Here is a 27,898-nt window from a genome sequence, read left to right as displayed (position 1 = left end):
TGTATAGAGGGATACTATACACAGGTAGTAGAGTGCACACTCCTATGTATAGGGAATACTGTATACAGGTAGTAGAGTGCGCACTCCTATGTATAAAGGTATACTATATACAGGTAGTAGAGTGCACACTCCTATATATAAAGGTATACTATATACAGGTAGTAAAGTGCACACTCCTATGTATAGGGAATACTGTATACAGGTAGTAGAGTGCACACTCCTATGTATAAAGGTATACTATATACAGGTAGTAGAGTGCGCACTCCTATGTATAGAGGAATACTGTATACAGGTAGTAGAGTGCACACTCCTATGTATAGAGGAATACTGTATACAGGTAGTAGAGTGCACACTCATATGTATAAAGGTATACTATATACAGGTAGTAGAGTGCACACTCCTATGTATACCGGTATACTGTATAAAGGTGGTAGAGTGTGCACTCCTATGTATAGAGGAATACTGTATACAGGTAGTAGAGTGCACACTCCTATGTATAGAGGGATGCTATATACAGGTAGTAGAGTGCACACTCCTATGTATAGAGGGATACTATACACAGGTAGTAGAGTGCACACTCCTATGTATAGGGAATACTGTATACAGGTAGTAGAGTGCGCACTCCTATGTATAAAGGTATACTATATACAGGTAGTAGAGTGCACACTCCTATATATAAAGGTATACTATATACAGGTAGTAAAGTGCACACTCCTATGTATAGGGAATACTGTATACAGGTAGTAGAGTGCACACTCCTATGTATAAAGGTATACTATATACAGGTAGTAGAGTGCGCACTCCTATGTATAGAGGAATACTGTATACAGGTAGTAGAGTGCACACTCCTATGTATAGAGGAATACTGTATACAGGTAGTAGAGTGCACACTCATATGTATAAAGGTATACTATATACAGGTAGTAGAGTGCACACTCCTATGTATACCGGTATACTGTATAAAGGTGGTAGAGTGTGCACTCCTATGTATAGAGGAATACTGTATACAGGTAGTAGAGTGCGCACTCCTATGTATAGAGGAATACTGTGTACAGGTAGTAGAGTGCACACTCCTATGTATAGAGGAATACCGTATACTGGTACTAGAGTGCGCACTCCTATGTATAGAGGAATACTATATACAGGTAGTAGAGTGCACACTCCTATGTATACCGGTATACTGTATAAAGGTGGTAGAGTGTGCACTCCTATGTATAGAGGAATACTATATACAGGTAGTAGAGTGCGCACTCCTATGTATAAAGGTATACTATATACAGGTAGTAGAGTGCACACTCCTATGTATAGGGAATACTGTATACAGGTAGTAGAGTGCACTCCCCTATGTATAGAGGAATACTGTATACAGGTAGTAGAGTGCACACTCCTATGTACAGAGGAATACTATACACAGGTAGTAGAGTGCACACTCCTATGTATAGAGGAATACTGTGTACAGGTAGTAGAGTGCACACTCCTATGTATAGAGGAATACTGTATACAGGTAGTAGAGTGCACACTCCTATGTATAGAGGAATACTGTATACAGGTAGTAGAGTGCACACTCCTATGTATAGAGAAATACTATACACAGGTAGTAGAGTGCACACTCCTATGTATAGAGATATACTGTATACTGGTAGTAGAGTGCACACTCCTATGTATAGTGGAATACTATATACAGGTAGAGTGTGCACTCCTATGTATAGAGGAATACTGTATACAGGTAGTAGAGTGCACACTCCTATGTATAGAGAAATACTATACACAGGTAGTAGAGTGCACACTCCTATGTATAGAGATATACTGTATACAGGTAGTAGAGTGCACACTCCTATGTATAGTGGAATACTATATACAGGTAGTAGAGTGTGCACTCCTATGTATAGAGATATACTGTATACTGGTAGTAGAGTGCACACTCCTATGTACAGAGGAATACTGTATACAGGTAGTAGAGTGCACACTCCTATGTATAGAGGAATACTGTATACAGGTAGTAGAGTGCACACTCCTATGTATAGAGATATACTGTATACAGAATGTTGTGTACAAAACGCTTTCAGTGTCTCATTGTCACCCTTCCTCCGTTTTTTTCCAGTCAAATATGTCAAAGCAGCTATTGTTTTCTTTTAAATGAACACAAATAAAGTTTTGCTTTTATTGGATGAAACTGGATCCCTTTTTCCTCTACACAGAGGTATCTTCTACACAGGTAGTAGAGTGCACACTCCTATGTATAGAGGAATACTGTATACAGGTAGAGTGCACACTCCTATGTATAGAGGAATACTGTATACAGGTAGTAGAGGGCACACTCCTATGTATACCGGTATACAGGTAGTAGAGGGCACACTCCTATGTATAGAGGAATACTGTATACAGGTAGTAGAGTGCACACTACTATGTATAGAGGAATACTGTATACAGGTAGTAGAGTGCACACTAATTTATAGAAAAATACTGTATACAGAGAGAAGAGTGCACACTCATATGTATGGAGGTATATTGTACACAGGTACTAGTGTGCATTCCTATGTATAGAGTTATATTATACACAGAGTAGAGTGCACACTTCTGTATAGAGGTATATTGTACACAGGTAGTACAGTGCGCACTCCTATGCATATAGGTATACTGTATACAGAGAGAAGAGTGCACACTCCTATGTATGGAGTTATATTGTACACAGGTAGTAGTGTGCGCACTCCTATGTATAGAGGAATACTGTATACAGGTAGTAGAGTGCACACTCCTATGTATGGAGTTATATTGTACACAGGTAGTAGTGTGCGCACTCCTATGTATAGAGGAATACTGTATACAGGTAGTAGAGTGCACACTCATATGTATAGAGGAATACTGTATACAGGTAGTAGAGTGCGCACTCCTATGTATAGAGGAATACTGTATACAGGTATTAGAATGCACATTTCTATGTATAGAGGGATGCTGTATACAGGTAGTAGAGTGCACACTCCTATGTATAGAGGAATACTGTGTACAGGTAGTAGAGTGCGCACTCCTATGTATAGAGGAATACTGTATACAGGTAGTAGAGTGCACACTCCTATGTATAGAGGAATACTGTATACAGGTAGTAGAGTGCACACTCATATGTATAAAGGTATACTATATACAGGTAGTAGAGTGCACACTCCTATGTATACCGGTATACTGTATAAAGGTGGTAGAGTGTGCACTCCTATGTATAGAGGAATACTGTATACAGGTAGTAGAGTGCGCACTCCTATGTATAGAGGAATACTGTATACAGGTAGTAGAGTGCACACTCCTATGTACAGAGGGATGCTATATACAGGTAGTAGAGGGCACACTCCTATGTATAGAGGAATACTGTATACAGGTAGTAGAGGGCACACTCCTATGTATAGAGGTATATTGTCCAGAGTAGAGTGCGCACTCCAATGTGTAGAGGTATATTGTGCCCAGGTAGTAGAGTGCGCACTCCTATGTATAGAGGGATGCTATATACAGGTAGTAGAGTGCGCACTCCTATGTATAGAGGAATACTGTATACAGGTAGTAGAGTGCACACTCCTATGTATAGAGGAATACTGTATACAGGTAGTAGAGGGCACACTCCTATGTATAGAGGTATATTGTCCAGAGTAGAGTGCGCACTCCAATGTGTAGAGGTATATTGTGCCCAGGTAGTAGAGTGCACACTCCTATGTATAGAGGGATACTGTGTACAGGTAGTAGAGTGCACACTCCTATGTATAGAGGAATACTGTATACAGGTAGTAGAGTGCACACTCCTATGTATAGAGGGATGCTATATACAGGTAGTAGAGTGCGCACTCCTATGTATAGAGGAATACTGTATACAGGTAGTAGAGTGCACACTCCTATGTATAGAGGAATACTGTATACAGGTAGTAGAGGGCACACTCCTATGTATAGAGGTATATTGTCCAGAGTAGAGTGCGCACTCCAATGTGTAGAGGTATATTGTGCCCAGGTAGTAGAGTGCACACTCTATGTATAGAGGGATACTGTGTACAGGTAGTAGAGTGCACACTCATATGTATAAAGGTATACTATATACAGGTAGTAGAGTGCACACTCTATGTATAGAGGGATACTGTGTACAGGTAGTAGAGTGCACACTCCTATGTATAGAGGTATTTTGTGCACAGATAGGAATGTGCACTATACTATCTGTATACAGGTAGTAGACTGCACATTCGTATGTACAGAGCCTCAGTGTTTGCAGATAGTAGAGTGCGCACTGCTGTGTAGATCTGTACATAGACACAGTTTGGCGCGCTCACCTATCTGCGGATCTCGCACATCGTTCAGTGCAAGTTGCTTTCTACACCAATCTACATTGTGCACACGGACTGACAGGTGCACTCATATATAGATCTACACTATACACATGCAGACAAGTGCACGCTCCTATGTGCGGATCTACACCCTGCGCACAAAACAAAGCACACACTCGTAAGTGTGCACGTCACATGTAGTCAAATGCGTGTCTATGTCTGCACCTATGTGCTAGTACACACACACACATTATATATATATATATATATATATATAGTACGCATGTATATAATAGGACACACTGAGCCAAGTGCACACATCGTGTAAAGTTGTGCGCTCCATACCCATATTAACCCTTCGTACGCACTCCTCAACATGCCACGCACAACCTACATACATTAATGGCAAGCTCTTTGGCAAACCTGATAATTGCTGTGTCACCAGTCGTAACTCCCATCATCCGTACGGCACCTGCTGTCCTCGCGCTGTCCTCGCTGCCTCCTCACACAGACCTCTAATCTCCAAGTTTACAGTGGCCACTTCTGAGTGTTTATCAGCCCAATAAATGACAGCAGGTACCTCCCTCCTCTTGCCTTAAAGGGACAGCAGCAGAAATATATCATGTGTAGAGTCACTTCTATGGGGAGACGCGCAGTCACAGCAAAAAATGACGGGAAAAAAAAGGAAGCGATGATCTGAAAGTAATGCAGCCACAAAGACGCGGCTTCACAGAACCACGCGTCAGTAAATAAAAAGTCGCGCTGACAAATAAAAAAAAATCCTATTTGCACATAATAAAATAAATAAATTCTGACCCTAAATCCAGAATTTCGCTGTGGTGCCCCCTTTAATCCAACTTCTTTGTGTGCGCGCCTCTCTTTTGTGTGTGTGCAAGTGACAGGTCACAAATCCTTTGTGCTCCCACAAAAACCCAAGGCTGGGGGGAGTGTGAGAAAAAGCCCAAACCCCCAACCCCCCAGGAATAGCACAGCACGCACCTCCCTGCCTGGAGCCATGAATGCACAATGGCGGGAGCACACGGGGTGGCGGTATAACCCGCAGGACGGGGACCACAAGAGCTGACACTCTATGTGCACGTCACGCTCCATATTACTGGAAAGTCCGGGGTCTCCCCCATTTTTTATTGTATATTTTTGACAATTTATACCGCCGTCACCCACATATTACCGCACTATTGTGCACAAGTCTTTTCCCTAAGTCCTTGTTATTTGCGGGGATTGCAGCATTGTGAATGGGATTAGGTTATGAAGCAGTGTCATGGGACCGGGCCCGCAGAGAGGACGCCGCTCACAGCTGCCGCAACCAATTAACTCTTGTGATCCCTTACAAAAAAAAATAAAGTTTTTATTGTCGTCGGCTTCTATATTAACCCTTTATTTCCTTATTACAGAGAGCCTCGTGCCACTATTATATAGACGTTACAGCCCACTTATTAGGTCCCATTATTAATAGACATTCCCTTAAATCCATCGTGTACATGTCTTAAAGGAAGATTATTATTATTATTATTATTTTTTTTAAGCTGCCTGAAAGAAAATCTGCTTCTGTCGTCCATAGCAACCAGTCAGAGCTCAGCTTACATTTCTTAAAGTGCTTCGGTAAAATAAAAGTTGCACTGTGATTGGTTGTGATAAAGAAGGGTTAATGTTTTCTCTCTAGATTTTGTTTCCGGATTTGTCAGCCTTATAGTCTCAGTCAAGGATTTTATACTTCTTATCTCCTATGTAATGTTTTTAAGATTCTGCAGAAACATGTTATGGGTACATGGTAAATAAAGTCATCATGACCTGGGTAACAGGGAAAAGGGGGCAACACGAGCTACACTGCTGGAAATGGTGCAAGAGACAGCGTTCTCGTGTGAATACATAGAAAAATGACCTGCTCTCAAGTGTGCATTGCTTCCTCCATGTGCTCGTTATTTCAGGGCCTTATCTCTTAATTCAGCATCACTGGTGATCCGGCAGATCTGTCTTTGGGTCAGAACAAAACACAGGATCCACCATTCACAAAAGACATTGTCACAGCTCACCTCCCCCTCCTGTACAATGACTGATAACACCTCTATACACAGTAGATAACACAGAATCCACCATTCATAATAGGTGATGTCACAGCTCACCTCCTCCTCCTGTACAATGACGGGTAACACCTCTATATACAGTAGATAACACAGGATCCACCATTCACAAAAGACATTGTCACATCTCACCTCCTCCTGTACAATGACTGATAACACCTCTATATACAGTAGATAACACAGGATCCACCATACACAATAGGTGATGTCACAGCTCACCTCCTCCTCCTGTACAATGACTGATAACACCTCTATATACAGTAGATAACACAGGATCCACCATTCACAATAGGTGATGTCACAGCTCACCTCCTCCTGTACAATGACTGATAACACCTCTATACACAGTAGATAGCACAGGATCCACCATTCACAATAGGTGATGTCACAGCTCACCTCCTCCTCCTGTACAATGACTGATAACACCTCTATATACAGTAGATAACACAGGATCCACCATTCACAATAGGTGATGTCACAGCTCACCTCCTCCTCCTGTACAATGACTGATAACACCTATATACAGTAGATAACAGGATCCACCCCTTATATTCTCGCTTCCTCTACCTCCAGACTGACATTACTAATACCAACCAAAGTACTTCCTTACCATGAAGAGGAAGACATGTCGTCTATATTTGGTACTTCCCCCACTACCAGCGCCGACACGGACACTACATGGCGGTGATATGCTCGGGGACACGGCCGGCGACAGACGGGGTCTTCATGTTTAGTATGGAAATAGGATTGGCTTCTACAGGCAACGAGATCATGTTTTTTTCTTAGAACCGGTCACTATGACCGAGATATTAATATGCCGACATTACATAGTAACATAGTAACATAGTTAGTAAGGCCGAAAAAAGACATTTGTCCATCCAGTTCAGCCTATATTCCATCATAATAAATCCCCAGATCTACGTCCTTCTACAGAACCTAATAATTGTATGATACAATATTGTTCTGCTCCAGGAAGACATCCAGGCCTCTCTTGAACCCCTCGACTGAGTTCGCCATCACCACCTCCTCAGGCAAGCAATTCCAGATTCTCACTGCCCTAACAGTAAAGAATCCTCTTCTATGTTGGTGGAAAAACCTTCTCTCCTCCAGACGCAAAGAATGCCCCCTTGTGCCCGTCACCTTCCTTGGTATAAACAGATCCTCAGCGAGATATTTGTATTGTCCCCTTATATACTTATACATGGTTATTAGATCGCCCCTCAGTCGTCTTTTTTCTAGACTAAATAATCCTAATTTCGCTAATCTATCTGGGTATTGTAGTTCTCCCATCCCCTTTATTAATTTTGTTGCCCTCCTTTGTACTCTCTCTAGTTCCATTATATCCTTCCATTATATTAGTGTGAGAAAGTGCAAACTGGGACATTATACACTACGATAAACCCCATTTATTGGCTTTTCCGCATGCTGCCGAGCTAAAGACTTCACAAGCATGGGATACATCCTGTGGATTTGAATGCAGTCTTAAAGGGTCATTTCCATCTTTAGACATTATCATCCATTCTTATAATCGGAGATAATTTGCTGATAGATGAGGCCGAGCTGATCGATGGTGGGGAAGATCAATGGCGGGGCAGCAGGGACGATCGACGGCGGGGAAGCAGGGACGATCGACGGCGGGGAAGCAGGGACGATCGACGGCGGGGAAGCAGGGACGATCGACGGCGGGGCAGCAGGGACGATCGACGGCGGGGAAGCAGGGACGATCGACGGCGGGGAAGCAGGAACGATCGACGGCGGGGAAGCAGGAACGATCGACGGCGGGGAGCAAGGGAAGATCGACGGCGGGGAGCAAGGGAAGATCGACGGCGGGGAACAAGGGAAGATCGATGGCGGGGAACAAGGGAAGATCGATGGCGGGGATCAAGGGAGGAACGATGGCGGGAAAGCAGGGAAGATCGGGGGGGGGGGGGGGCACACAACTGGGAGCCCCACCTATCCAGAGTACAGGGCTCTCCAGATCCCATCTTAGTGAATGGGTGGTCGGACATGTGTGTCTCAGCTCCCTTGATTGTCTATGGGACTGCCGCGATAGATGAATAAAGCGCTCAACTTCTTCCAGCAGTTCCATAGAGAATGAATGAATGAAACGGAGGTGAGAAAGTCCCGACCAGGGCTCCATTTATATGGGGCTCTCCAGTGCTTAGTTCTTGAGATTGGTGGGGTCCCAGTGGTCAGACCTCTACTAATTATAAGTCAGCCCTATCCTGGAGATGATAATATCTAAAGATTGGAATAACACTTTGAAATGTCACCAAATTTTTCATGGTGGCAAACGATGTTTGGTTAAATTTGGCACATACGCAAATGATTTTTAACTTTATTCTGCCTTCTGATTGGCTAAGCCACACCTTTTTTTATTAACCACACCACATATTAACCACGGCCTTTTCGCCAACAAAGCACAAAAAGGGCCATAATTACATAAACACTGTAGAGCCTGTTATGTACAACAGTTTTTTTCGGGTTTTTTTGCTGCCAGTTGCATTATTTAGCTGGTCATAGCTTTGGCAATGTTTAAAACTAATGTAGTTGTGGAATATTAACAATGGAAGGAGTGTTTGTACTGTGGAGAGAAACTTTCTAACACATTTTGGGTTCTCTTTTCCCACCATTTTTTAAGATTTCTGGCTACTGTTAGTGAATGAGAACATTTCCGTTTACATCCAGAGGCCTAAAATAAGCAGCTAAAAGTCAAAGTATCGTCACGTCTAGATAGCACCGTAGCAAACCCTCAGCTCCAATCTCTTTTACATCTATAGCTTAAAAAAAAAAAATAGTCAGAGAAGATGGAGAAAAAAAAAAAAAGGTGTCAACGTAGCCAATGAAATTATTTATTTTATATAACAGTCCAATTACTAATTCTGCTTATTTATATTTTATCATGCGACAATCTGTAGACTCCAAACTGTAGCCCTTTAAGAAGTTTTTACTGATCAGTAGTCCCCCAATTAAATTCTCTCCTCGGACCCCCAGGAAACCACACATGGAGTCTTCCTTGGTTCTACAGGATTTATTACGTACAATCCACCCGGCATGACGACAACTCGCGCACAACACATTTTTTTTTTTCTTCTCTAAAAAAAGATAAAAGTTCAGGAGCAGCATCAGGGCCAGCGAGACCGTCCCCGGGCAAGTGGGAAATAATTTACTACTAAACCATCCTCTGGAAACTGTTCATGGCTTCCTCCACCTTCTGGCATTCTGTTTCAAACTGCTTAATCTAAGGGAAGATAAAATGTGGAGATAAAAGAGGCGTAATGCACAGAGTGAGGTCACAGTACAAGGATGTCATAGAAGGGGAAGGCACACAGTGATGTCACAGGGCAGGGGAAAGGCACACAGTGATGTCACAGGGCAGGGGAAAGGCACACAGGGATGTCACAGCGCAGGGGAAAGGCACACAGTGATGTCACAGCGCAGGGGAAAGGCACAAAGTGATGTCACAGGGCAGGGGAAAGGCACACAGGGATGTCACAGGGCAGGGGAAAGGCACACAGTGATGTCACAGGGCAGGGGAAAGGCACACAGTGATGTCACAGGGCAGGGGAAAGGCACACAGGGATGTCACAGCGCAGGGGAAAGGCACACAGTGATGTCACAGCGCAGGGGAAAGGCACAAAGTGATGTCACAGCGCAGGGGAAAGGCACATAGTGATGTCACAGCGCAGGGGAAAGGCACATAGTGATGTCACAGCGCAGGGGAAAGGCACACAGTGATGTCACAGCGCAGGGGAAAGGCACACAGTGATGTCACAGCGCAGGGGAAAGGCACACAGTGATGTCACAGCGCAGGGGAAAGGCACACAGTGATGTCACAGCGCAGGGGAAAGGCACACAGTGATGTCACAGCGCAGGGGAAAGGCACACAGTGATGTCACAGCGCAGGGGAAAGGCACACAGTGATGTCACAGCGCAGGGGAAAGGCACACAGTGATGTCACAGCGCAGGGGAAAGGCACACAGTGATGTCACAGCGCAGGGGAAAGGCACACAGTGATGTCACAGCGCAGGGGAAAGGCACACAGTGATGTCACAGCGCAGGGGAAAGGCACAGTGATGTCACAGCGCAGGGGAAAGGCACACAGTGATGTCACAGCGCAGGGGAAAGGCACACAGTGATGTCACAGCGCAGGGGAAAGGCACACAGTGATGTCACAGCGCAGGGGAAAGGCACACAGTGATGTCACAGCGCAGGGGAAAGGCACACATTGATGTCACAGCGCAGGGGAAAGGCACACAGTGATGTCACAGCGCAGGGGAAAGGCACACAGTGATGTCAGAGCACAGGGGTGTACGGGTAATGCAGACAGCAGTTTAATACCAATAAATCAACCAAGACAACAAGTACTACTCCCCCTGTAGGCAGAACAGGGAAGTGGTTTGTTCACCTTTTCAGAGTCTTGTTGCTGCACTGTAGCGGGGACCTTGCTGCTGTAATCTGCGCCTCCCACCCGCTCACGCAACTTCTCCAGCTGTCGGGTGAGCTCCGTCTTCCTCACCTGCAGCTTCGCCATCTCTTTCTCCAGATCAATAAGTCCCTGCGGGAAAATCCTGCCCATGAACACAAGCACTTACAGGACACACCGGGTGTATAGGATTAGTCTGCACACTGGCATCTTGCATCACAGGTTGAAGACAAGACATGTCGCTCCATCTGTGGCCTCCAGCCAGAACAGAACATTTTTGGGGGGTTTTAGTTACCTTGAGAACCATGTAGACAGTGGCCTTGTCGGAGGCGGTGTTGACGGCGCTCCCCTCTGGCGTTGGGTCTCTAGGCTCCAGAATGATCAAGGAGAGCGAGGAGGAGAGGACGGTGATGTACGAGGTGTGAGCCACAATCACAGATTTGGTCTCTGCGTCCTGACATTTCACGTAACCTGTCATAGCAGGAAAACATGTGAACAGTTGTGGAGACGTCTTGTCCCTAACAATCTAGTGTTTAGGCTTTCACCATCCTCCGTGAACCTGCCGTTACCATTGGGCTGGTGCAGCTTTCAGAGATTTACAATAGTCAGTACTCCATAGTATTTATAGGCCTACCCGATCAATGTCACATAAAGCACCAGGAACGTAATCCTTTTATGGCTATGAAGGGTTAATATACAACCAACCACTCTGGGGATAACAATAGAGAACGGCCGCATATATCATAAGCTAGAGCAAAGTTCACAATTTGTGCAAGATCCTTGACACTTTTTGACTTGCTACACATTTAAAGTGGATCGGTCACCAGATTTCACATTACAAGCTGTATACATGACTATACAGAGCTATCTAACCTGACGGAGCAGATGTACTTACTATGAAAATGACTGGCTGTTTAATCCTCTCCCCTCCCCCCCACATGAAATTAAAAGGAGCAGGATGACTATAAAGCCAATAGGCCCGGCAATCAGCTCCGTAAATGTACACAGCTTAGTCGTGAAACCTGGGGACAGATCAATTTTAACCTCTTCAAGACCGGGCTTTTTTTAATGCTATTATTTTTCTTGCTGCTTCCTCCAAGAGCCAAAACTTACCGTATATAGTCGAGTATAAGCCGAGATTTTCAGTCCCCTTTTTTGGGCTGAAAGTCCCCCTCTCGGCTTATACTCGGGTCATACCCAGGGGTCGGGGGAGCGGGGCTGTCTAATTATACTCACCTGCTCCTGGCGCGGTCCCTGCAGGTCCCCAGCTTGTTCCTGTAGTGAGCGGTGACGGCCACATGGTACCGCTCATTACAGTAATGAATATGCGGCTCCACCTCCCATAGGGGTAACGGTGACCGCTCACTACAGGAAGAAAATGCGGGGCACAGATGTGCAGCGACGGCGCCAGGAGCAGGTAAGTATGACGGGGGCAGTGCGCGATATTCACCTGCTCCTCATTCCACCGTCGGTGCCGCTGTGTCTTTGGCACCGACGCTCAGGTCAGAGGGCGCAGTGACGCGATTAGTGCGCGCCGCTCTCTTCCTGATCGTCGGTGCAGAGGATGGGAAGAGACAGCGGCGGAATGGGAAAGGTGAGTATAGCAAGTGCCGGGGACCTGAGAGGTGAGTATGTAATTTTTTTATTTTTTTAAACGCAGCAACGGCATATGGGGCAAATATCTGTATGGGGCATCTTATGGGGCCATGTGCAGCATGATATGGGGGCAAATATCTGTATGGGGCCATAATCCACATTTGTGGAGCATTATACGGGGAAAATATCTGTAAGGAGCATCTTATGTGGCCATGTGCAGCATTATATGGGGCAAGTATCTGTATGGAGCATCTTATGTGGCCATGTGCAGCATGATATGGGGGCAAATATCTGTATGGGGCCATAATCCACATTTGTGGAGCATTATACGGGGAAAATATCTGTAAGGAGCATCTTATGTGGCCATGTGCAGCATTATATGGGGGCAAGTATCTGTATGGAGCACCTTATGTGGCCATGTGCAGCATTATATGGGGCAAGTATCTGTATGGAGCATCTTATGTGGCCATGTGCAGCATTATATGGGGCAATTATCTGTAAGGAGCATCTTATGTGGCCATGTGCAGCATTATATGGGGGCAAGTATCTGTATGGAGCACCTTATGTGGCCATATGCAGCATTATATGGGGCAATTATCTGTATGGAGCATCTTATGGGGTCATAATCAACATTTGTGCAGGATTATATGGGGCAAATGTGTCTATGGAGCATCTTATGGGGCCATTATTAACCTTTATGCAGGATTATATGGGGGCATATTTTAATATGGAGCATCTTATGGAGCCAATCATAAACTTTATGGAGCATTATATGGGGCTCCTGATTCAATATGGAAATTCAAAAATACTTAACCTACTGATGTCTCAATTAATTTGACTTTTATTGGTATCTATTTTTATTTTTTAAATTCACCGGTAGCTGCTGCATTTCCCACCCTAGGCTTATACTGAGTCATTAAGTTTTCCCACTTTTTTGTGGCAAAATCAGGGGGGGTCGGCTCATACTCGGGGTCGGCTTATACTCGAGTATATACAGTATTTTTATCTTTATATCTACATAGCCATAAGATGGCTTGTTTATTGAGGGGCAACACAGAAAAACAAATACTCCAAGTGTGGTCAAAAAGTGGGAAAAGAAAAAAAACAAAAAACATAATTCCGCCATTTTATATAAATTACATTATGCATTTTCAGTTTTGTTTTTAGGACATTCAAAAATATATTTACACCATTTTTTAAATTTTGAAATAAAAAATAGTTCCTTGCACCTCGTGGAAATGCTACCTGGAAAATTACAATCATGGGTGTCACAGTGTGAATAAAGAGTAAGGTTTTGCAAACCAACAACAAAATGCAACTAAAAGAAAAAAAATATCATGTTTTGTGTCTTGAATTCTGACAAACAGAGCTTGACATGCACAATACTGCTAAAAATAAAAAGGTTAATTAAGTGTTTTTATACCTAAACAAACTTCTCACTTTTTACTAGAAATCTGAACAGGATGCAAATGAAAATGGAGGGTGATAGCAAGAAGAAAAGTTCCTGTATCTGCCCCTGGGGTGACTGGTACCTGTACAGGCTGCCAATGAGAATTGAGGGTGATGACAAGAAGAAAAGTTCTTGCTTTTCCTGGAGTCACTGGTGGGGGGGATAACAGTAACAGGTGGAGAACCTTCTTTATGAAGTCACTGTCACCTTACAGGACACCCAGTACCAGGAAGCTGGACTTATGCCCTTCCCTGACTTAGAATCAGTCCTGAGCCCTCGATTTTAGTCCTTACAGTCTATTCATGACAAGCATTTAAAGGGATTGTCAGGAACGAATATACTGATAACCTATCCATGAAATCAATGTTAGATTGGAGGATTCCTATACCCGGGATCTCCATGATCAACCGTTACCTGCTCCAGGGGTGGCCGAATCAATAACAGCTGATCGGTGGAGGTGCGAGTGTTGGATCCCCACCAATCTGATATCTATGACAATGAATGAAGGTCCTACTTACAATAACTTGTACCAGAACTGGTCTCTGGACCACCAGGATGTACTTACAGTCAGCCTTCGTCTTGGTGAGATTATAATCAGCTCGTAAAGACCGGATGGATTTCACAATGAGCAGAGCCAGATCCATATTTCTGTCTATCTCTTCATCTCGCCAATGGTACTACAGAGGCAAAAATAAAATAATGGTCAGATTCATCCCAGAGTACTGAATCGTGTGTGTAGGGTGGTCCGGTCACACACCCATCCATTTGAATGAGAACTCCAATAAACTACTAATCTCAAAACCACCCAACACTATGTTCAACCATGTTGCAGAGTTTTCATGTAGAAGGACACTGTACCACTCCATGGAAAAACCTCAGATAAAGTATGAGACCACCATGAGCGGTGCAAACCGACAAGCTTAGTTCTTCTACATTTGTAACTGTAAAACCAATATGCCAAAAATTGTTACTCCACCCGTGGACACTGCCGCCCGCCTGTCCACCCACAGACACCGCCGCCCACCTGTCCACCCACAGACACCGCCTGCCTACCTGTCCACTTACAGACACCGCCTGCCTACCTGTCCACCTAGACACTGCCACCCGCCTGTCCACCCAGACACCGCTGCCCGCTTGTCCACCCACAGACACCGCTGCCCGCCTGTCCACCCACAGACACCGCCCTCATGTCTACCCACAGACACCGCCGCCTGCCTGTCCACCCAGACACCGCCACCCGCCTGTCCACCCAGACACCGCCGCCACCTGTCCACCCACAGACACCGCCGCCCACCTGTCCACCCAGACACCGCCGCCCGCCTGTCCAGCCACAGACCCCGCCGCCTGGACCCATGACCAATTTTTCTAAAATCTACTCAACATTGCAAATACAGAGTAGGAAAAGCCATGGAATTATGAAAATCACAGGCTGGAGACATTACTGATCTGCAAAGAATGGAAAAATGGAAGCAACATTTCAAAACATATTCATTGATTCAGCTTCCATTATGAGCCACGCGCAGAAATCCCGGAACTTTCAGCCTCAGCTGCCATCGATGAGGTTAGCAGTGGTCGTCTGAGGATGTTCACAGTAGCATGAGCAACAATGGACTACAGTGTCTTATGCCACCCCACACCGTAATCCTGGGAGTAGTACCAGTGTGACGTTCCATTCAATGTCCACGTGGTGTCCAAAACAATCTCCGGCTATCACTGCGTCCATGGCAAAAAGTATAGTTCTTACCGATAACGGTATTTCTCTGAGCCCATGACGGCACCACGGAGAGAGGGGATCCGCCCCCACCAAGGACAGGAAACCTACGGATAAAAAAGGCGGTACCACTCTCCTGCATCAGTTGTTTTACATAGAGAACGATGGGAGACTACTAAAACGTTTGTTCATTTTAACTGTTTAGCATAACAAGATACCGCGTGACTTTAAACTATGAGTAGACTATAAGTAGACTATGGCACTATTTTAATGTGTGCACCCACAAGTGAAGGGAGGGAATGTACGGGTGCCGTCATGGGCTCAGAGAAATACCGTTATCGGTAAGAACTATATTTTTCTCTGATCGCCCATGACGGCACCACGGAGAGAATTGCATAGATAGTACATTCAGGGAGGGACCACCGCCTCCAGAACCCTTTTACCGAAAGTAAGGTCTGAAGAGGAGATTAGGTCCAATCTATAGTGCCTATAGAATGTGGATGGTGAGGACCAGGTAGCAGCTCTACATATCTGGTCAATGGAAGCTCCGGCCTTCTCCGCCCAGGAAGTCGCTACTGCCCTTGTTGAGTGAGCCTTAACCTCCCCGGGGATGGACATCCCACTTGCCGAGTATGAGAGACTGATGGCGTCCGTGATCCATCTTGCTATGGTGGCTTTAGATGCTTTTTTCCCCTTCCGGGGACCCTGGAAACACACAAACAGAGAGGAATCCTCCCTACTCTCTCTAGTGACTTCTAGGTAATGTAAGAGACATCTTCTTACATCTAGTGTATGTAGTGTTTGTTCCTCCTTATTTTTAGGATTGGGACAGAAGGAAGGGAGAGATATCTCTTGAGACCTGTGAAATTTTGAAGCCACTTTCGGGAGATATGCTGGGTCTGTTTTTAAAATGACCCTATCCTCTAGAAATTGTGTGTAAGGAGGGTTAACTGAGAGAGCCTGTAAGTCGCTAACCCTACGGGCAGAAGTAAGGGCGACTAATAGAGCTGTTTTGAGAGATAGGTTTTTTATTGTAGATTCGTGTAATGGTTCAAATGGTGAGCTAGTCAGGGCTTTAAGGACCAAGTTTAAGTCCCATTGAGGAACAACTTTTACTGGAAGAGGCCTTGATCTTCCTGCCGCCCTGATGAATCTAGAGACCCACCTATTTGAGGCTAAATCAAAATTGAATAGGGCTCCCAAAGCCGCCACGTGAACTTTTAGGGTGCTAGTGGCTAAACCCATCTCCAACCCGTTTTGTAGGAACTCTAATATGGAATTAAGGGGAATTTCTTTCCCTATTTTTGCACCTGATGATGACAGAAACTTTTTCCATATCTTGCCATATTGTTTTGTTGTAACCGGCTTCCTACTTTGTAACAGAGTTGAGATTAAGCCCGGAGAGAACCCCCTGCTTTCTAATAATTTCCTTTCAAGAGCCAAGCTGTCAAGTGCAAGTTCTTGACCTGCGGATGACAGACTGGGCCCTGTGACAACAGATCCTGGAGGTCTGGTAATACCCAAGGGTCGGATATTGACATCTTCCTCATCCATGAGAACCAAAGTCTCTTCGGCCAGAACGGGGCAATTAAGATGACCAACGCCCCGTCCTCCCGAATCTTCCTCAGCACTGCTGGAATCAGAATAAGAGGAGGGAAGGCGTAGACCAGATGGTGACCCCAAGACATCATGAAAGCGTCCACGGTTACTGTGTTCCCCAGAGGAGATAGGGAGCAAAAGGAGGTTACTTTTTTGTTTAGATGACTCGCAAAGAGATCGATTTTGGGAACACCATTTTTCTGTGATCTGGGCAAATATCGACTGATTTAGTTCCCATTCTCCCTGTTTTAGGCTGGACCGGCTGAGGAAGTCTGCTTTGTAGTTGTCTACTCCCTTTATGTGCAGGCTTGTTAGGGATAGGAGGTTGCTCTCGGCTATTTGTAGGATTGAGCTGGTCACTTCCATTAGATTTTTGGAACGGGTACCCCCCTGGTGATTTAGGTAAGCTACTACCACCCGGTTGTCCGACATCACTGTTACATGGTGAGAGTGAAGGACCCCCAAGAATTCTTGAAGAGCAAATTTTACCGCCAGAAGTTCCTTCATATTGGAGGATTTGTTTGCCAGAGATGGAGACCAAATGCCCTGGGCTACTAGGTCGCCCAGGTGAGCCCCCCACCCTGAAGGGCTTGCGTCTGTAGTCAGGACCTTTGAGACCTGAATTACCCATGGGACTCCCTGGGAAAGATTTTCCTGTGATTTCCACCATGTCAGAGAGTGACTGGTGTGAGGAGATAGAGTTAACCGCCCGTCTAAATGCCCTCCTAGATGGGTTTGCTCCGATAATATCTGCCATTGAAGATCTCTCGAGTGTAATTGGGCCCACTGGACCGCGGGGATGCAAGAGGTCATGGAGCCTAAGAGGGACATGGCCTGACGGAGTGTTATAGAGGGGAGAGATTGGATCTTTGATACTAAACTCTTTAGTTTTTGTATCTTGTTCTCCGGGAGCCGACATTCCATTTTTTTGGAGTCCAGAGTGAGACCTAGGTACTCCTGGACCTGAGAAGGCATTAGTCTGGATTTTTCTATATTTATTAGCCAACCCAATTCCTTTAAGGAATGTATCACTATCGTCAGTTGATCCTCGCAATGTTGCGGGGAGGAGCCTATCACCAGGAAATCGTCGAGATATGGTACGATTAAGATATTTTCTTCCCTGAGGTGAGCCATTACCTCCGCGATCAGTTTTGTAAAAATCCTCGGGGCTATGGCAAGACCGAATGGTAGGGCTGAAAACTGGAAGTGATTTAGGACTCCCCTGATGTGAACTGCCATCCTGAGGAATCTCTGGTGATCTTTGTGTATTGGGACGTGATAATATGCGTCCTTCAGGTCTAGGACCACCATGAAGCATTGGGGAAACAACATTTTGATAGATGACTTTATCGTTTCCATCTTGAATGCTTGAACCTCCAGGTAATTGTTTAGTTTTTTAGATTTATAATGGTCGTGAAGGAACCATCTGGTTTTTTTCTCAGAAATAGAGGGGAATAGTAGCCTTGCCCTCTTTCTTGAGGGGGAACCTCCCGGAGTACTCCCTTTTTTACTAACCCGATGACCTCGTTTTCTAGTGCCAGCTGTTTTTCTGCCGAAGATCTTGTGGATGTCATCGTAAAAGAGGGACGGGGGCATCTTTTGAATGTCAACCTTAGTCCTGATTCTATGATGTTCAGAATCCATTGACTGGAGGTGATCTTTTCCCAGGCTGGGAAAAAGAGAGATAATCTCCCTCCCACCTGGGGCAAACCTTCATTGAGGAGGTTTCTTGTTATCATTGGGGTTTTTGTTAAAGATAAACCCCTTATTTTTGTTCCTCTTATCTTCCCACTTTCCCTGGCCTCTCCCCGGGTTCTTACAAAAAAACCTCTTGTTCCGAAAGGGCTTTCGGTAAGAGGGGAGACCTAGAGAGGGAAAGGACTTCTTTTTATCCCCTGCTTTTTCCAAGATGTCGTCTAATGTAGAGCCGAACAAAAATTCTCCTTCGCAGGGGATAGTACATAGTTTTGTTTTTGTTTGCAGATCGCCAGGCCAATTCTTAAGCCAGAGGGCACGCCTGGCCGCATTAGCAAACACTGCTGACCTGGCGGCTAACCTGATAGAGTCTGCCGAGGCGTCAGCCAGGAAAGCCGCAGCCCCCCTTATTACTGGTAAAGTATTCAGCATCGAGTCTCGGGAAGTCTTCCCCTTTAATTGACCCTCTAGTTGATTTAACCAGATCATTAGGGAGCGCAATGTACATGCGGCTGCTACTGCCGGTTTTAGGCCTCCTCCCGCTGACTCCCAAGAGCCCTTGAGAAAGGCGTCCGCCTTCTTGTCCATAGGGTCTTTTAGGACCCCCATGTCCTCAAACGGGAGAGCAAATTTCTTTGATGCTTTAGCTATTGCTACATCTAATTTGGGGGCTTTCTCCCAAAAGGAGCAGGATTCATCCTTGAAAGGGTATTTCCTTTTTGGAGTTAGGAGAGTCTTTTTCATGGGTTTTTTCCATTCTTTCTTAATCAAAGCTGCAATTGCGTCATTAAGCGGAAAAGCTCTTCTCTTTTTCTGTTCCAGGCCCCCAAACATGATATCTTGTGCCGATTTTTTAGGGTGGGAGTCTACCAACCCCATAGTACTTCTTACTGCCTTTATGAGGCCATCGGTGTCCTCTAACGGGAAACAATTGTGTCCGCCTGAGGAAGAAGTGGATGATGAAGTTGAGGTGGAGGAATCGGAGAATACTGAACTCGCACTATCGCTATCAGATTTTGAGACCGGGGACGGGGACCTGTGTCTGGTCCTTCTCCGTTTTTTCCCATTTTTAAAGGGATCTAAAGGTGTCTTCCACCTGCTCTTTAATTAGGTTTTTTAAATCAGTTGCAAACCCAGGCAGGCTTTCGGATACCGTCTGCTGTATGCAGGAATTACATAGCTGCTTCTCCCAGGCGGGTGGAAGATCCTCTTTACAGATGGCACAGACTTTGTGCTTTGTTTTACCTATGCTTTTCCTCCCCTAAAAAGAGACAAATAATAATCTTACTGTCTCTGACTTTCACGAAGATCCACTTACCACCTCCAGGACCCATAAATACCAGTTGGGGATTCTCTGCCTCTGGCTTTCTCCCCGACGCCGCACTGGACTCCTTACTATGTTGGGACCTTTGGCGATCTTTACTGGTGTCCTGGTGACCTTTCTGCTGTCGCCTTTTTTGCTGCTGCTGCGGCGATGCAGTAGGTGGAGGTGATTCTGGCGAGGGTGATGCTGGGTCGCTCATCCTGCTGCTGGTCTGCGGTCGCTGCTAATAGCACTTGCTGCGCTGTAGCGACTGGTAGCTCCTGAGGCTCCTGCGATATATTGCAGAGCCACTGGGAGGAAGTAGCTCCTTCTATTTCAAGCTTCCCGCCCCTTGCATCTGCGCAGACCCTAGCCGACGGCGAGGAGCGCCGAACGCCGGCGCAGTTGAGCTTCAGCGGCTCGTATACAACGCCTGAGCGGCCCCCCGCCTGCGCAGTAGCGTCCAGCCGACGGCGAGGAGCGCCGAACGCCGGCGTCTGCGCAGTTGAGCTTCTGCGGCTCGTATAAAACGCCTGAGCGGCCCCCCGCCTGCACAGTAGCGCCCAGCTGACGACGACGAACGCCGGCGCCTGCGCAGATGAGCCTCGGCGGCGCCCGCGCATCGCGAGACCAGCAAAAACTCCGGGCATGCGCCTGACTCTCAAGATGGCACCTGGAGTGCAGATATGGCACTGCTGACCGGCGCTCCCGGTCCTATGCAGCCCCTGCCGCGCGGCTCTGCATGCCTGATGGCAGTGCAGTGTGCAGACTGACGCTTGTTCGGGAGGCCCGCGCCGCACCTCCCGCAACCACAGAGGGACCCCCCTGGATGTTGCCGCTGCTGCATCTTACCTGGGGAGGTGACCGCGAATTCCCTGTCACCTCCCCCGCACACCCTAGAGGCCCACTAGCCTTCAGCGGTGGCGCTTCGGGTCACCACCCCAGCCGAGGCAGAGGGCCCCCAGCTGCCTGAGTCGGACTGGATGGCCCCGGAATTCCAACGTCGATCTTCGGTAAGTCCGTAGGTCTCCCATCAAGGACAGGAAACCAACTGATGCAGGAGAGTGGTACCGCCTTTTTTATCCGTAGGTTTCCTGTCCTTGGTGGGCGGATCCCCTCTCTCCGTGGTGCCGTCATGGGCGATCAGAGAAAGTGGGACTCATCGCTGAAGGACAGACCTCCATTGCCATCTTGCTCTGCACCATGAAAGCCTTTGACAGCGGCGGCGCGAGGTCAATTAAGAAGTAATTTCTCAAAAGTGTCCGAAGAGTTGTTTCTCAAAACGACAACTCCAGGCCGCATGTTGCTCGTGCTACTGTGAGCAGCCTGCGTGGCCCAAAACTCCTCCTATGGCTGCAGCGTCTCCAGACTTGTGCCCCATCAAACACATCAGGGACATCATTGGTTGGTGATTACACAGGAGCTGCCAGCTGCGGATCTTGACGATTTGCCCAAATGCATACGGGGGCAGAATCTTCCTCAGACGACCAATATTAACCTCAGTGATAGCAGCCGAGGCCGAAAGTGCCGGGATTTCAGACTAATTAGATCGAATGGTTTGAAAATGCTGGCTCCATTTCTCCTGCCCATGTTTATCGATCCCCTTATTTCCGAATTATATATATATTTATATATATATGTATATATACACATATATATATATATATATATATATATATATATATATATATATATATATATATATATATATATATATATATATATATATATATATATATACACACACCATATATATCTCTTTTCCCTCGCAGTGTTGGAATTTCACGGTGTATTACCCATCCAGCCCTCATTATCTTCATCCCCGTTTTCATCACATACAGCAGGTTCGAACTTAAAGGGGTTGTCCACCATTAGAAAAGACTAAGCCGTTTTCAACCATAGACAGCGCCACACTAATCCACAGGTTTTGTGCGGTATTACAGCTGAACCCTACTGACGGCAATAGAGCTGAGCTGCAATACCGGACACGGCCTATAGGCACCCTGTGGCGCTCTTTCGGCCATGCTTTTCTCATCCAGTATGACTGTCATGTATCTATATTGGTGGTCACCTCAGCAGCATCAGGATAAGGAGTGACAGATATACTGGGGAACGTCTCAGACGAACGACGGGGGAGTCTCTGATAAAGCTCTTCTGTGAGGAACGGCATGATGGGCGAGAGGAGTCGGAGGCCGGCGTCCAGGCACGTGTACAGTGTGTTCCTCGCTACTGCTATGGCGTAGTCATCCGTGCCAGAGAACAAGGGCTTCAAGCACTCCTGAAGAAGGAGACAAGAAGGGTGACGATAAGAAGAGGTAGAGAGGCAAAGATGGAGGATTCATGCCACTGTCTGTGTCCTTACCAGGTAGACGTCGCATAGTTCATACAGCCAGAAGTTGTACACGGCTGTGGTGATCCCTGGGAAGTCGTAGTTCTGGAAGCCGGTGTTGCAAAGATCCACTGCTAAACTGAGACGACTCAGAATCCAGAGATCGGCCAGACTCTCCTGTCCTGAGGGCTGGGACACAAGACGACACTGATCAGCACAATGATCACTGGAGAAGAAGCCTCCATTGTGCCATCAGCGCCGAGCAATTCTGCCACCTACATACAGGCTGGTAAAAATCTACCATTTTACCAGTAGACAGGTATCTGCACATAGCCTGCGACACGCTGCTGCACCGGAAGAAGAGTGCAGCCTCGCACCGCACGGGACTCACTGATCAGGACCCCAAATGAGCCGAGTGCTACCATTCTCCCACACCCACTCGAATAATGGGGCAGCATGGCACATGACCAACACTGCGGCCACGGAAAACTACCTCCCCCCACCGCTGCTCACCAGTGAAGATGGAGGAGGGGTGTAATTATCTCCCAGGCCTCGCATGGCGAACTTGGTTGCATTCCAAAGCTTGTTGCAGAAATGACGGTAACCGAGGATCCTGTTTACATCCAGGTTAATATCTCGGCCTAAAAAAAAAAAAAAAAAAAATTTAGTCAAACAGAAGCCACTGACGCGAGTCCAAAGCAATAATGTATTGTCCACCACTGTAGGAGGTTTTTTTTGTTTTTTTTTTAATCGAAATCATGCACGGATTAATTTCTTAATATATCTTAACAGTGACTGGACCCAATTTATTCTCAGACTTTCACATTCACTGCATAAATCGCAGAATAGATAATGTTCTGCCTGCAGCTACCACTAGAGGGAGCTCCCTGTATACAGAGATACATGATAAGATCCTGTCTGCAGCCACCACTAGGGGGAGCTCCCTGTATACAGAGATACATGATAAGATCCTGTCTGAAGCCACCACTAGGGGGAGCTCCCTGTATACAGAGATACATAATAAGATCCTGTCTGCAGCCACCACTGGGGGAGCTCCCTGTATACAGAGATACATGATAAGATCCTGTCTGCAGCCACCACTAGAGGGAGCTCCCTGTATACAGAGATACATAATAAGATCCTGTCTGCAGCCACCACTAGGGGGAGCTCTCTGTATACAGAGATACATGATAAGATCCTGTCTGCAGCTACCACTAGGGGGAGCTCCCTGTATACAGAGATACATGATAAGATCCTGTCTGCAGCCACCACTAGGGGGAGCTCTCTGTATACAGAGATACATGATAAGATCCTGTCTGCAGCTACCACTAGGGGGAGCTCCCTGTATACAGAGATACATGATAAGATCCTGTCTGCAGCCACCACTAGGGGGAGCTCTCTGTATACAGAGATACATGATAAGATCCTGTCTGCAGCCACCACTAGAGGGAGCTCCCTGTATAGAGTAAGATCCTGTCTGCAGCCACCACTAGGGGGAGCTCCCTGTATACAGAGATACATAAGATCCTGTCTGCAGTCATCACTAGGGGGAGCTCTTTGTATAGAGATACATAAGATCCTGTCTGCAGTTACCACTAGGGGGAGCTTCCTGTATACAGAGATACATAAGATCCTGTCTGCAGTTACCACTAGGGGGAGCTTCCTGTATACAGAGATACATGATAAGATCCTGTCTGCAGCCACCACTAGGGGGAGCTCTCTGTATACAGAGATACATGATAAGATCCTGTCTGCAGCCACCACTAGAGGGAGCTCCCTGAATACAGAGATACATGATAAGATCCTGTCTGCAGTCACCAGTAGGGGGAGCTCCCTGTATACAGAGATACATGATAAGATCCTGTCTGCAGCCACCACTAGGGGGAGCTCCCTGTATACAGAGATACATGATAAGATCCTGTCTGCAGTCACCACTAGGGGGAGCTCCCTGTATACAGAGATACATGATAAGATTTTGTCTGCAGCCACCACTGGGGGGAGCTCCCTGTATACAGAGATACATGATAAGATCCCGTCTGCAGCCACCACTAGAGGGAGCTCCCTGTATACAGAGATACATGATAAGATCCCGTCTGCAGCCACCACTAGGGGGAGCTCCCTGTATACAGAGATACATGATAAGATCCCGTCTGCAGCCACCACTAGGGGGTTGAAATAGAGATTCAAACTAAAAGTGGATTTTTAAAAAAAATGTTGTTTTCATGTTTTTTCCCCCATAAGATCATAAAAAAGACGTTTGGGGAGCATCCAATACCATTTTTGTATTTGCTGGTTTTCCTTGTAACCGGCAAAACAGCCCCAGTTACAGGGCAAATTCCGCCTCCAGTTTGCCCCTCGGAGCCGATCTGACTCTGCCGGCACACCACAGATCCTGCTCCCGCCAATCTAACGATCACTAGGCTCGGAGGAGGAAGCGTGGCCGGCTCTGCCTGGCCTATATTCACAGCGTTTGTTCTGTGCTGTGTAGAGCGATCAGGAGGACAGAGCTGGTAATAAACCATCTCTGCCTGCTCCATGTGAAGTCCGACCGCCTCTGACTGTCAGCTCCCCACTCTTGCAGCTTCCGACTCTGCAAACACCTTCTAAAACATATTTGCAGAGTCACCAGCCTGATGTTTTAAGACACAGGGTGGCCCGCAAGTAGTTAAGTATAGGATTTTGCTAACGCTACACTTACCCTGACTGGTATAAGCGCACAAAGCAAATCTCAGAGCATCTGTCCCGCACTCAGGGATCCCCATGGGGTAATCCGATTTCTAAGAATTAAAACAAAAAAACAAACAAACATTTTTCTTGAAAAACATTATATTCAGGTCCTTATAGAGAAACCATTGGCACGCATAGATGGTGGACGGAACATCGTACAAGGGCCGCAGTCTGGATCCGGGCTCACCTGTCCTTCCTTGGCCCTTTCCAGCTCGGCGGGATCAAGGTTACTGTCAAGCAGTTGGGCATGCAGACCCTGAGGGAGCAGACAAAGGGTTAATGAGACAGACAACGAGAGGGTCTATGTGACATCTCCGCACCCTCCTCCCGTCCCCGCCATTTCCTTACCATTAGGGTGATCCCTTTGATCACATCCAGAGGGTCAATGACGTTGCCCAAGGATTTACTCATCTTACGGCCATGGGCATCACGCACGATGGCATGGAGGTAAACCTGAGAGGACAAGAGGATGGAGACCGTCACTTTATGAACAGTCCGTTTTGCAGTCAGAGCTGCGTTCACAATTCTGTATGCTTCAGAGCTCAACTCCCTGAATCATAGAAATTAATTTTATTGATTTCGTAGCTTATCGGTGTCAGTGGGGTACACACCTCTTTGAAGGGAAGCTTTCCTGTTAGGGTAAGGCCAAGCATCACCATTCGGGCCACCCAGAAGAACAAGATGTCATGCCCAGTCTCCAGGAGAGTGCCAGGGTAGAAAACTTGTAAGTCCTCCGTCTAAGGGACATAAATAAGTATGTGTTATCCAGTACAGCGAGGATGCGAGCAATGAATAGGACGTCGTGTACGTGCTGCCGGGTATGGATGGACCTGGACGATAAAGGAACAAGACCGAAGAACAATCAATGCCTCCAGGTGCTGCAGATGGAGGTTACCAAGACCATGGAGGTCCAGAAGAACAAGCTAACCAAGCCAAACATGTCACTGGAAGCAAGAATCACCAAAGTACTAACGGACACATAATACGAGGAGAGCAATCACTGGAGAAGGACATCATGGAGGGAAGAATAGAAGGATGAAGGCGAAGAGGAAGACATAGATATAGAAGACCCTGGTGGACCTATCTTGGCTTGCACAAGATCGATCGTCATACAAAGCAATCAGCCTAGTACTCATGGCTTGAAACCGAGTCGAAGGCCGTTAAAAAAAAATAAAAAAAAAATACATGTACAGCCACTTCCATGACAGCTAGTACACCGACTGCCATTAGATGACCCAATATTATGGGAATGTGACATCATAAAAAAGACCTACAGTATTGTTCCAGACTAGATAGTGTACTTTTTTCCTCCAAAAGTTTGGAGGAAAATGGGGTGGGGTGAGTCATAGTCCGGATGTACCGGCTGGGGAGGTGGGGGGGATAATCGGCAGCGGGGGACCTGTGGGTAACAGGAGGCAGGAGCCGGCTGAGGCTGCTAACTCCTGTGCCCGCTGCTAAAGAGAAATGAATATTCACTGTTCTCTACGCCCATGGGGATGAGGGGGACCGTGCCTACCAGGCTAGGGATGAGGGGGACCGTGCCTACCAGGCTAGGGATGAGGGGGACCGTGCCTACCAGGCTAGGGATGAGGGGGACCGTGCCTACCAGGCTAGGGATGAGGGGGACCGTGCCTACCAGGCTAGGGATGAGGGGGACCGTGCCTACCAGGCTAGGGATGAGGGGGACCGTGCCTACCAGGCTAGGGATGAGGAGGACCGTGCCTACCAGGCTAGGGATGAGGGGGACCGTGCCTACCAGGCTAGGGATGAGGGGGACCGTGCCTACCAGGCTAGGGATGAGGGGGACCGTGCCTACCAGGCTAGGGATGAGGGGGACCGTGCCTACCAGGCTAGGGATGAGGGGGACCGTGCCTACCAGGCTAGGGATGAGGGGGACCGTGCCTACCAGGCTAGGGATGAGGGGGACCGTGCCTACCAGGCTAGGGATGAGGGGGACCGTGCCTACCAGGCTAGGGATGAGGGGGACCGTGCCTACCAGGCTAGGGATGAGGGGGACCGTGCCTACCAGGCTAGGGATGAGGGGGGCCGTGGCTACCAGGACGGGGATGAGGGAGGCCGTGGCTACCAGGATGGGGATGAGGGCACCATGCATACCAGGACAGGGATGAGGAGGCCAAGTATACCAGGACAGGGATGAGGAGGCCAAGTATACCAGGACAGGGATGAGGGCACCATACATACCAGGATAGGGATGAGGGGGACCATGCAGTGGCGTATCTCGGCAGCCAGGGCATGTGCCCCTGGTGCAGCCGGCAGGGGGGCGCAGTCGGGCCGCCTAAAGCGACGGTCCGCAGTGTCTCCCCCGGCGGCTGCATTCTGCCGCCCACCGCACTGGGAGTCACCTGTTCTCTGTGCCGACTGTCAAGCTGACAGCCGGCACATAGAAGCTGCAGCGCGCCGGCTCCCAGTGTTCAATTGTACTGCATCTGAGACGCAAGTACAATTGAAGCTCTGACTGCCGGGTCAGAGAGACGCCAGCAGCGTGATCAGGTCATGTGATCACGCTGCTGACGTCACTCACCTGCGCTGCAGAGCAGAGTCAGAGACGCTGATCGGCGGCAAGTGCTCTAGTGGAGCTGAAGACACCGAAGGTGTAGCCCGGGGATTTAATGTGAGTGGGAATGGGGGGATTTATTATTGGATGGTGGAT

At 47.1% G+C, this 27,898-nt stretch overlaps 2 protein-coding genes across 4 annotated transcripts in view; both read right to left on the bottom strand.

Moving 5' to 3' along the window:
- The window catches only part of VWA7 (von Willebrand factor A domain containing 7), a 34,316-nt gene extending 29,061 nt beyond the window's left edge, over positions 1-5,255 (bottom strand). The window contains exon 1 of one of the 2 annotated variants that reach the window (XM_069746480.1): positions 4,716-5,255. The gene's annotated coding sequence lies outside the window, so the exon portion shown is untranslated. The remainder of the gene's footprint in view (positions 1-4,715) is intronic. The other variant, XM_069746481.1, reaches the window with a different exon arrangement.
- Positions 5,256-9,407: 4,152 nt separating this feature from the next.
- The window catches only part of VARS1 (valyl-tRNA synthetase 1), a 45,136-nt gene continuing 26,645 nt past the window's right edge, over positions 9,408-27,898 (bottom strand). For both annotated transcript variants that reach the window (XM_069746478.1, XM_069746479.1), the window contains exons 20-30: positions 25,839-25,964; positions 25,576-25,680; positions 25,415-25,483; positions 25,199-25,277; positions 23,014-23,141; positions 22,534-22,689; positions 22,243-22,449; positions 14,429-14,540; positions 11,113-11,288; positions 10,800-10,949; positions 9,408-9,632 (exon numbers count right to left, since the gene is read on the bottom strand). In XM_069746478.1, the coding sequence (XP_069602579.1) occupies positions 9,564-9,632; positions 10,800-10,949; positions 11,113-11,288; positions 14,429-14,540; positions 22,243-22,449; positions 22,534-22,689; positions 23,014-23,141; positions 25,199-25,277; positions 25,415-25,483; positions 25,576-25,680; positions 25,839-25,964 (1,377 nt within the window). In that variant the 3' untranslated portion in view covers positions 9,408-9,563. The remainder of the gene's footprint in view (positions 9,633-10,799; positions 10,950-11,112; positions 11,289-14,428; positions 14,541-22,242; positions 22,450-22,533; positions 22,690-23,013; positions 23,142-25,198; positions 25,278-25,414; positions 25,484-25,575; positions 25,681-25,838; positions 25,965-27,898) is intronic.

This window comes from Ranitomeya imitator, chromosome 2 (genome assembly GCF_032444005.1).
Source record: "Ranitomeya imitator isolate aRanImi1 chromosome 2, aRanImi1.pri, whole genome shotgun sequence".
NCBI classification, from domain to species: Eukaryota; Metazoa; Chordata; class Amphibia; order Anura; family Dendrobatidae; genus Ranitomeya; species Ranitomeya imitator.
This window is presented reverse-complemented; position numbering and strand designations above follow the sequence as displayed.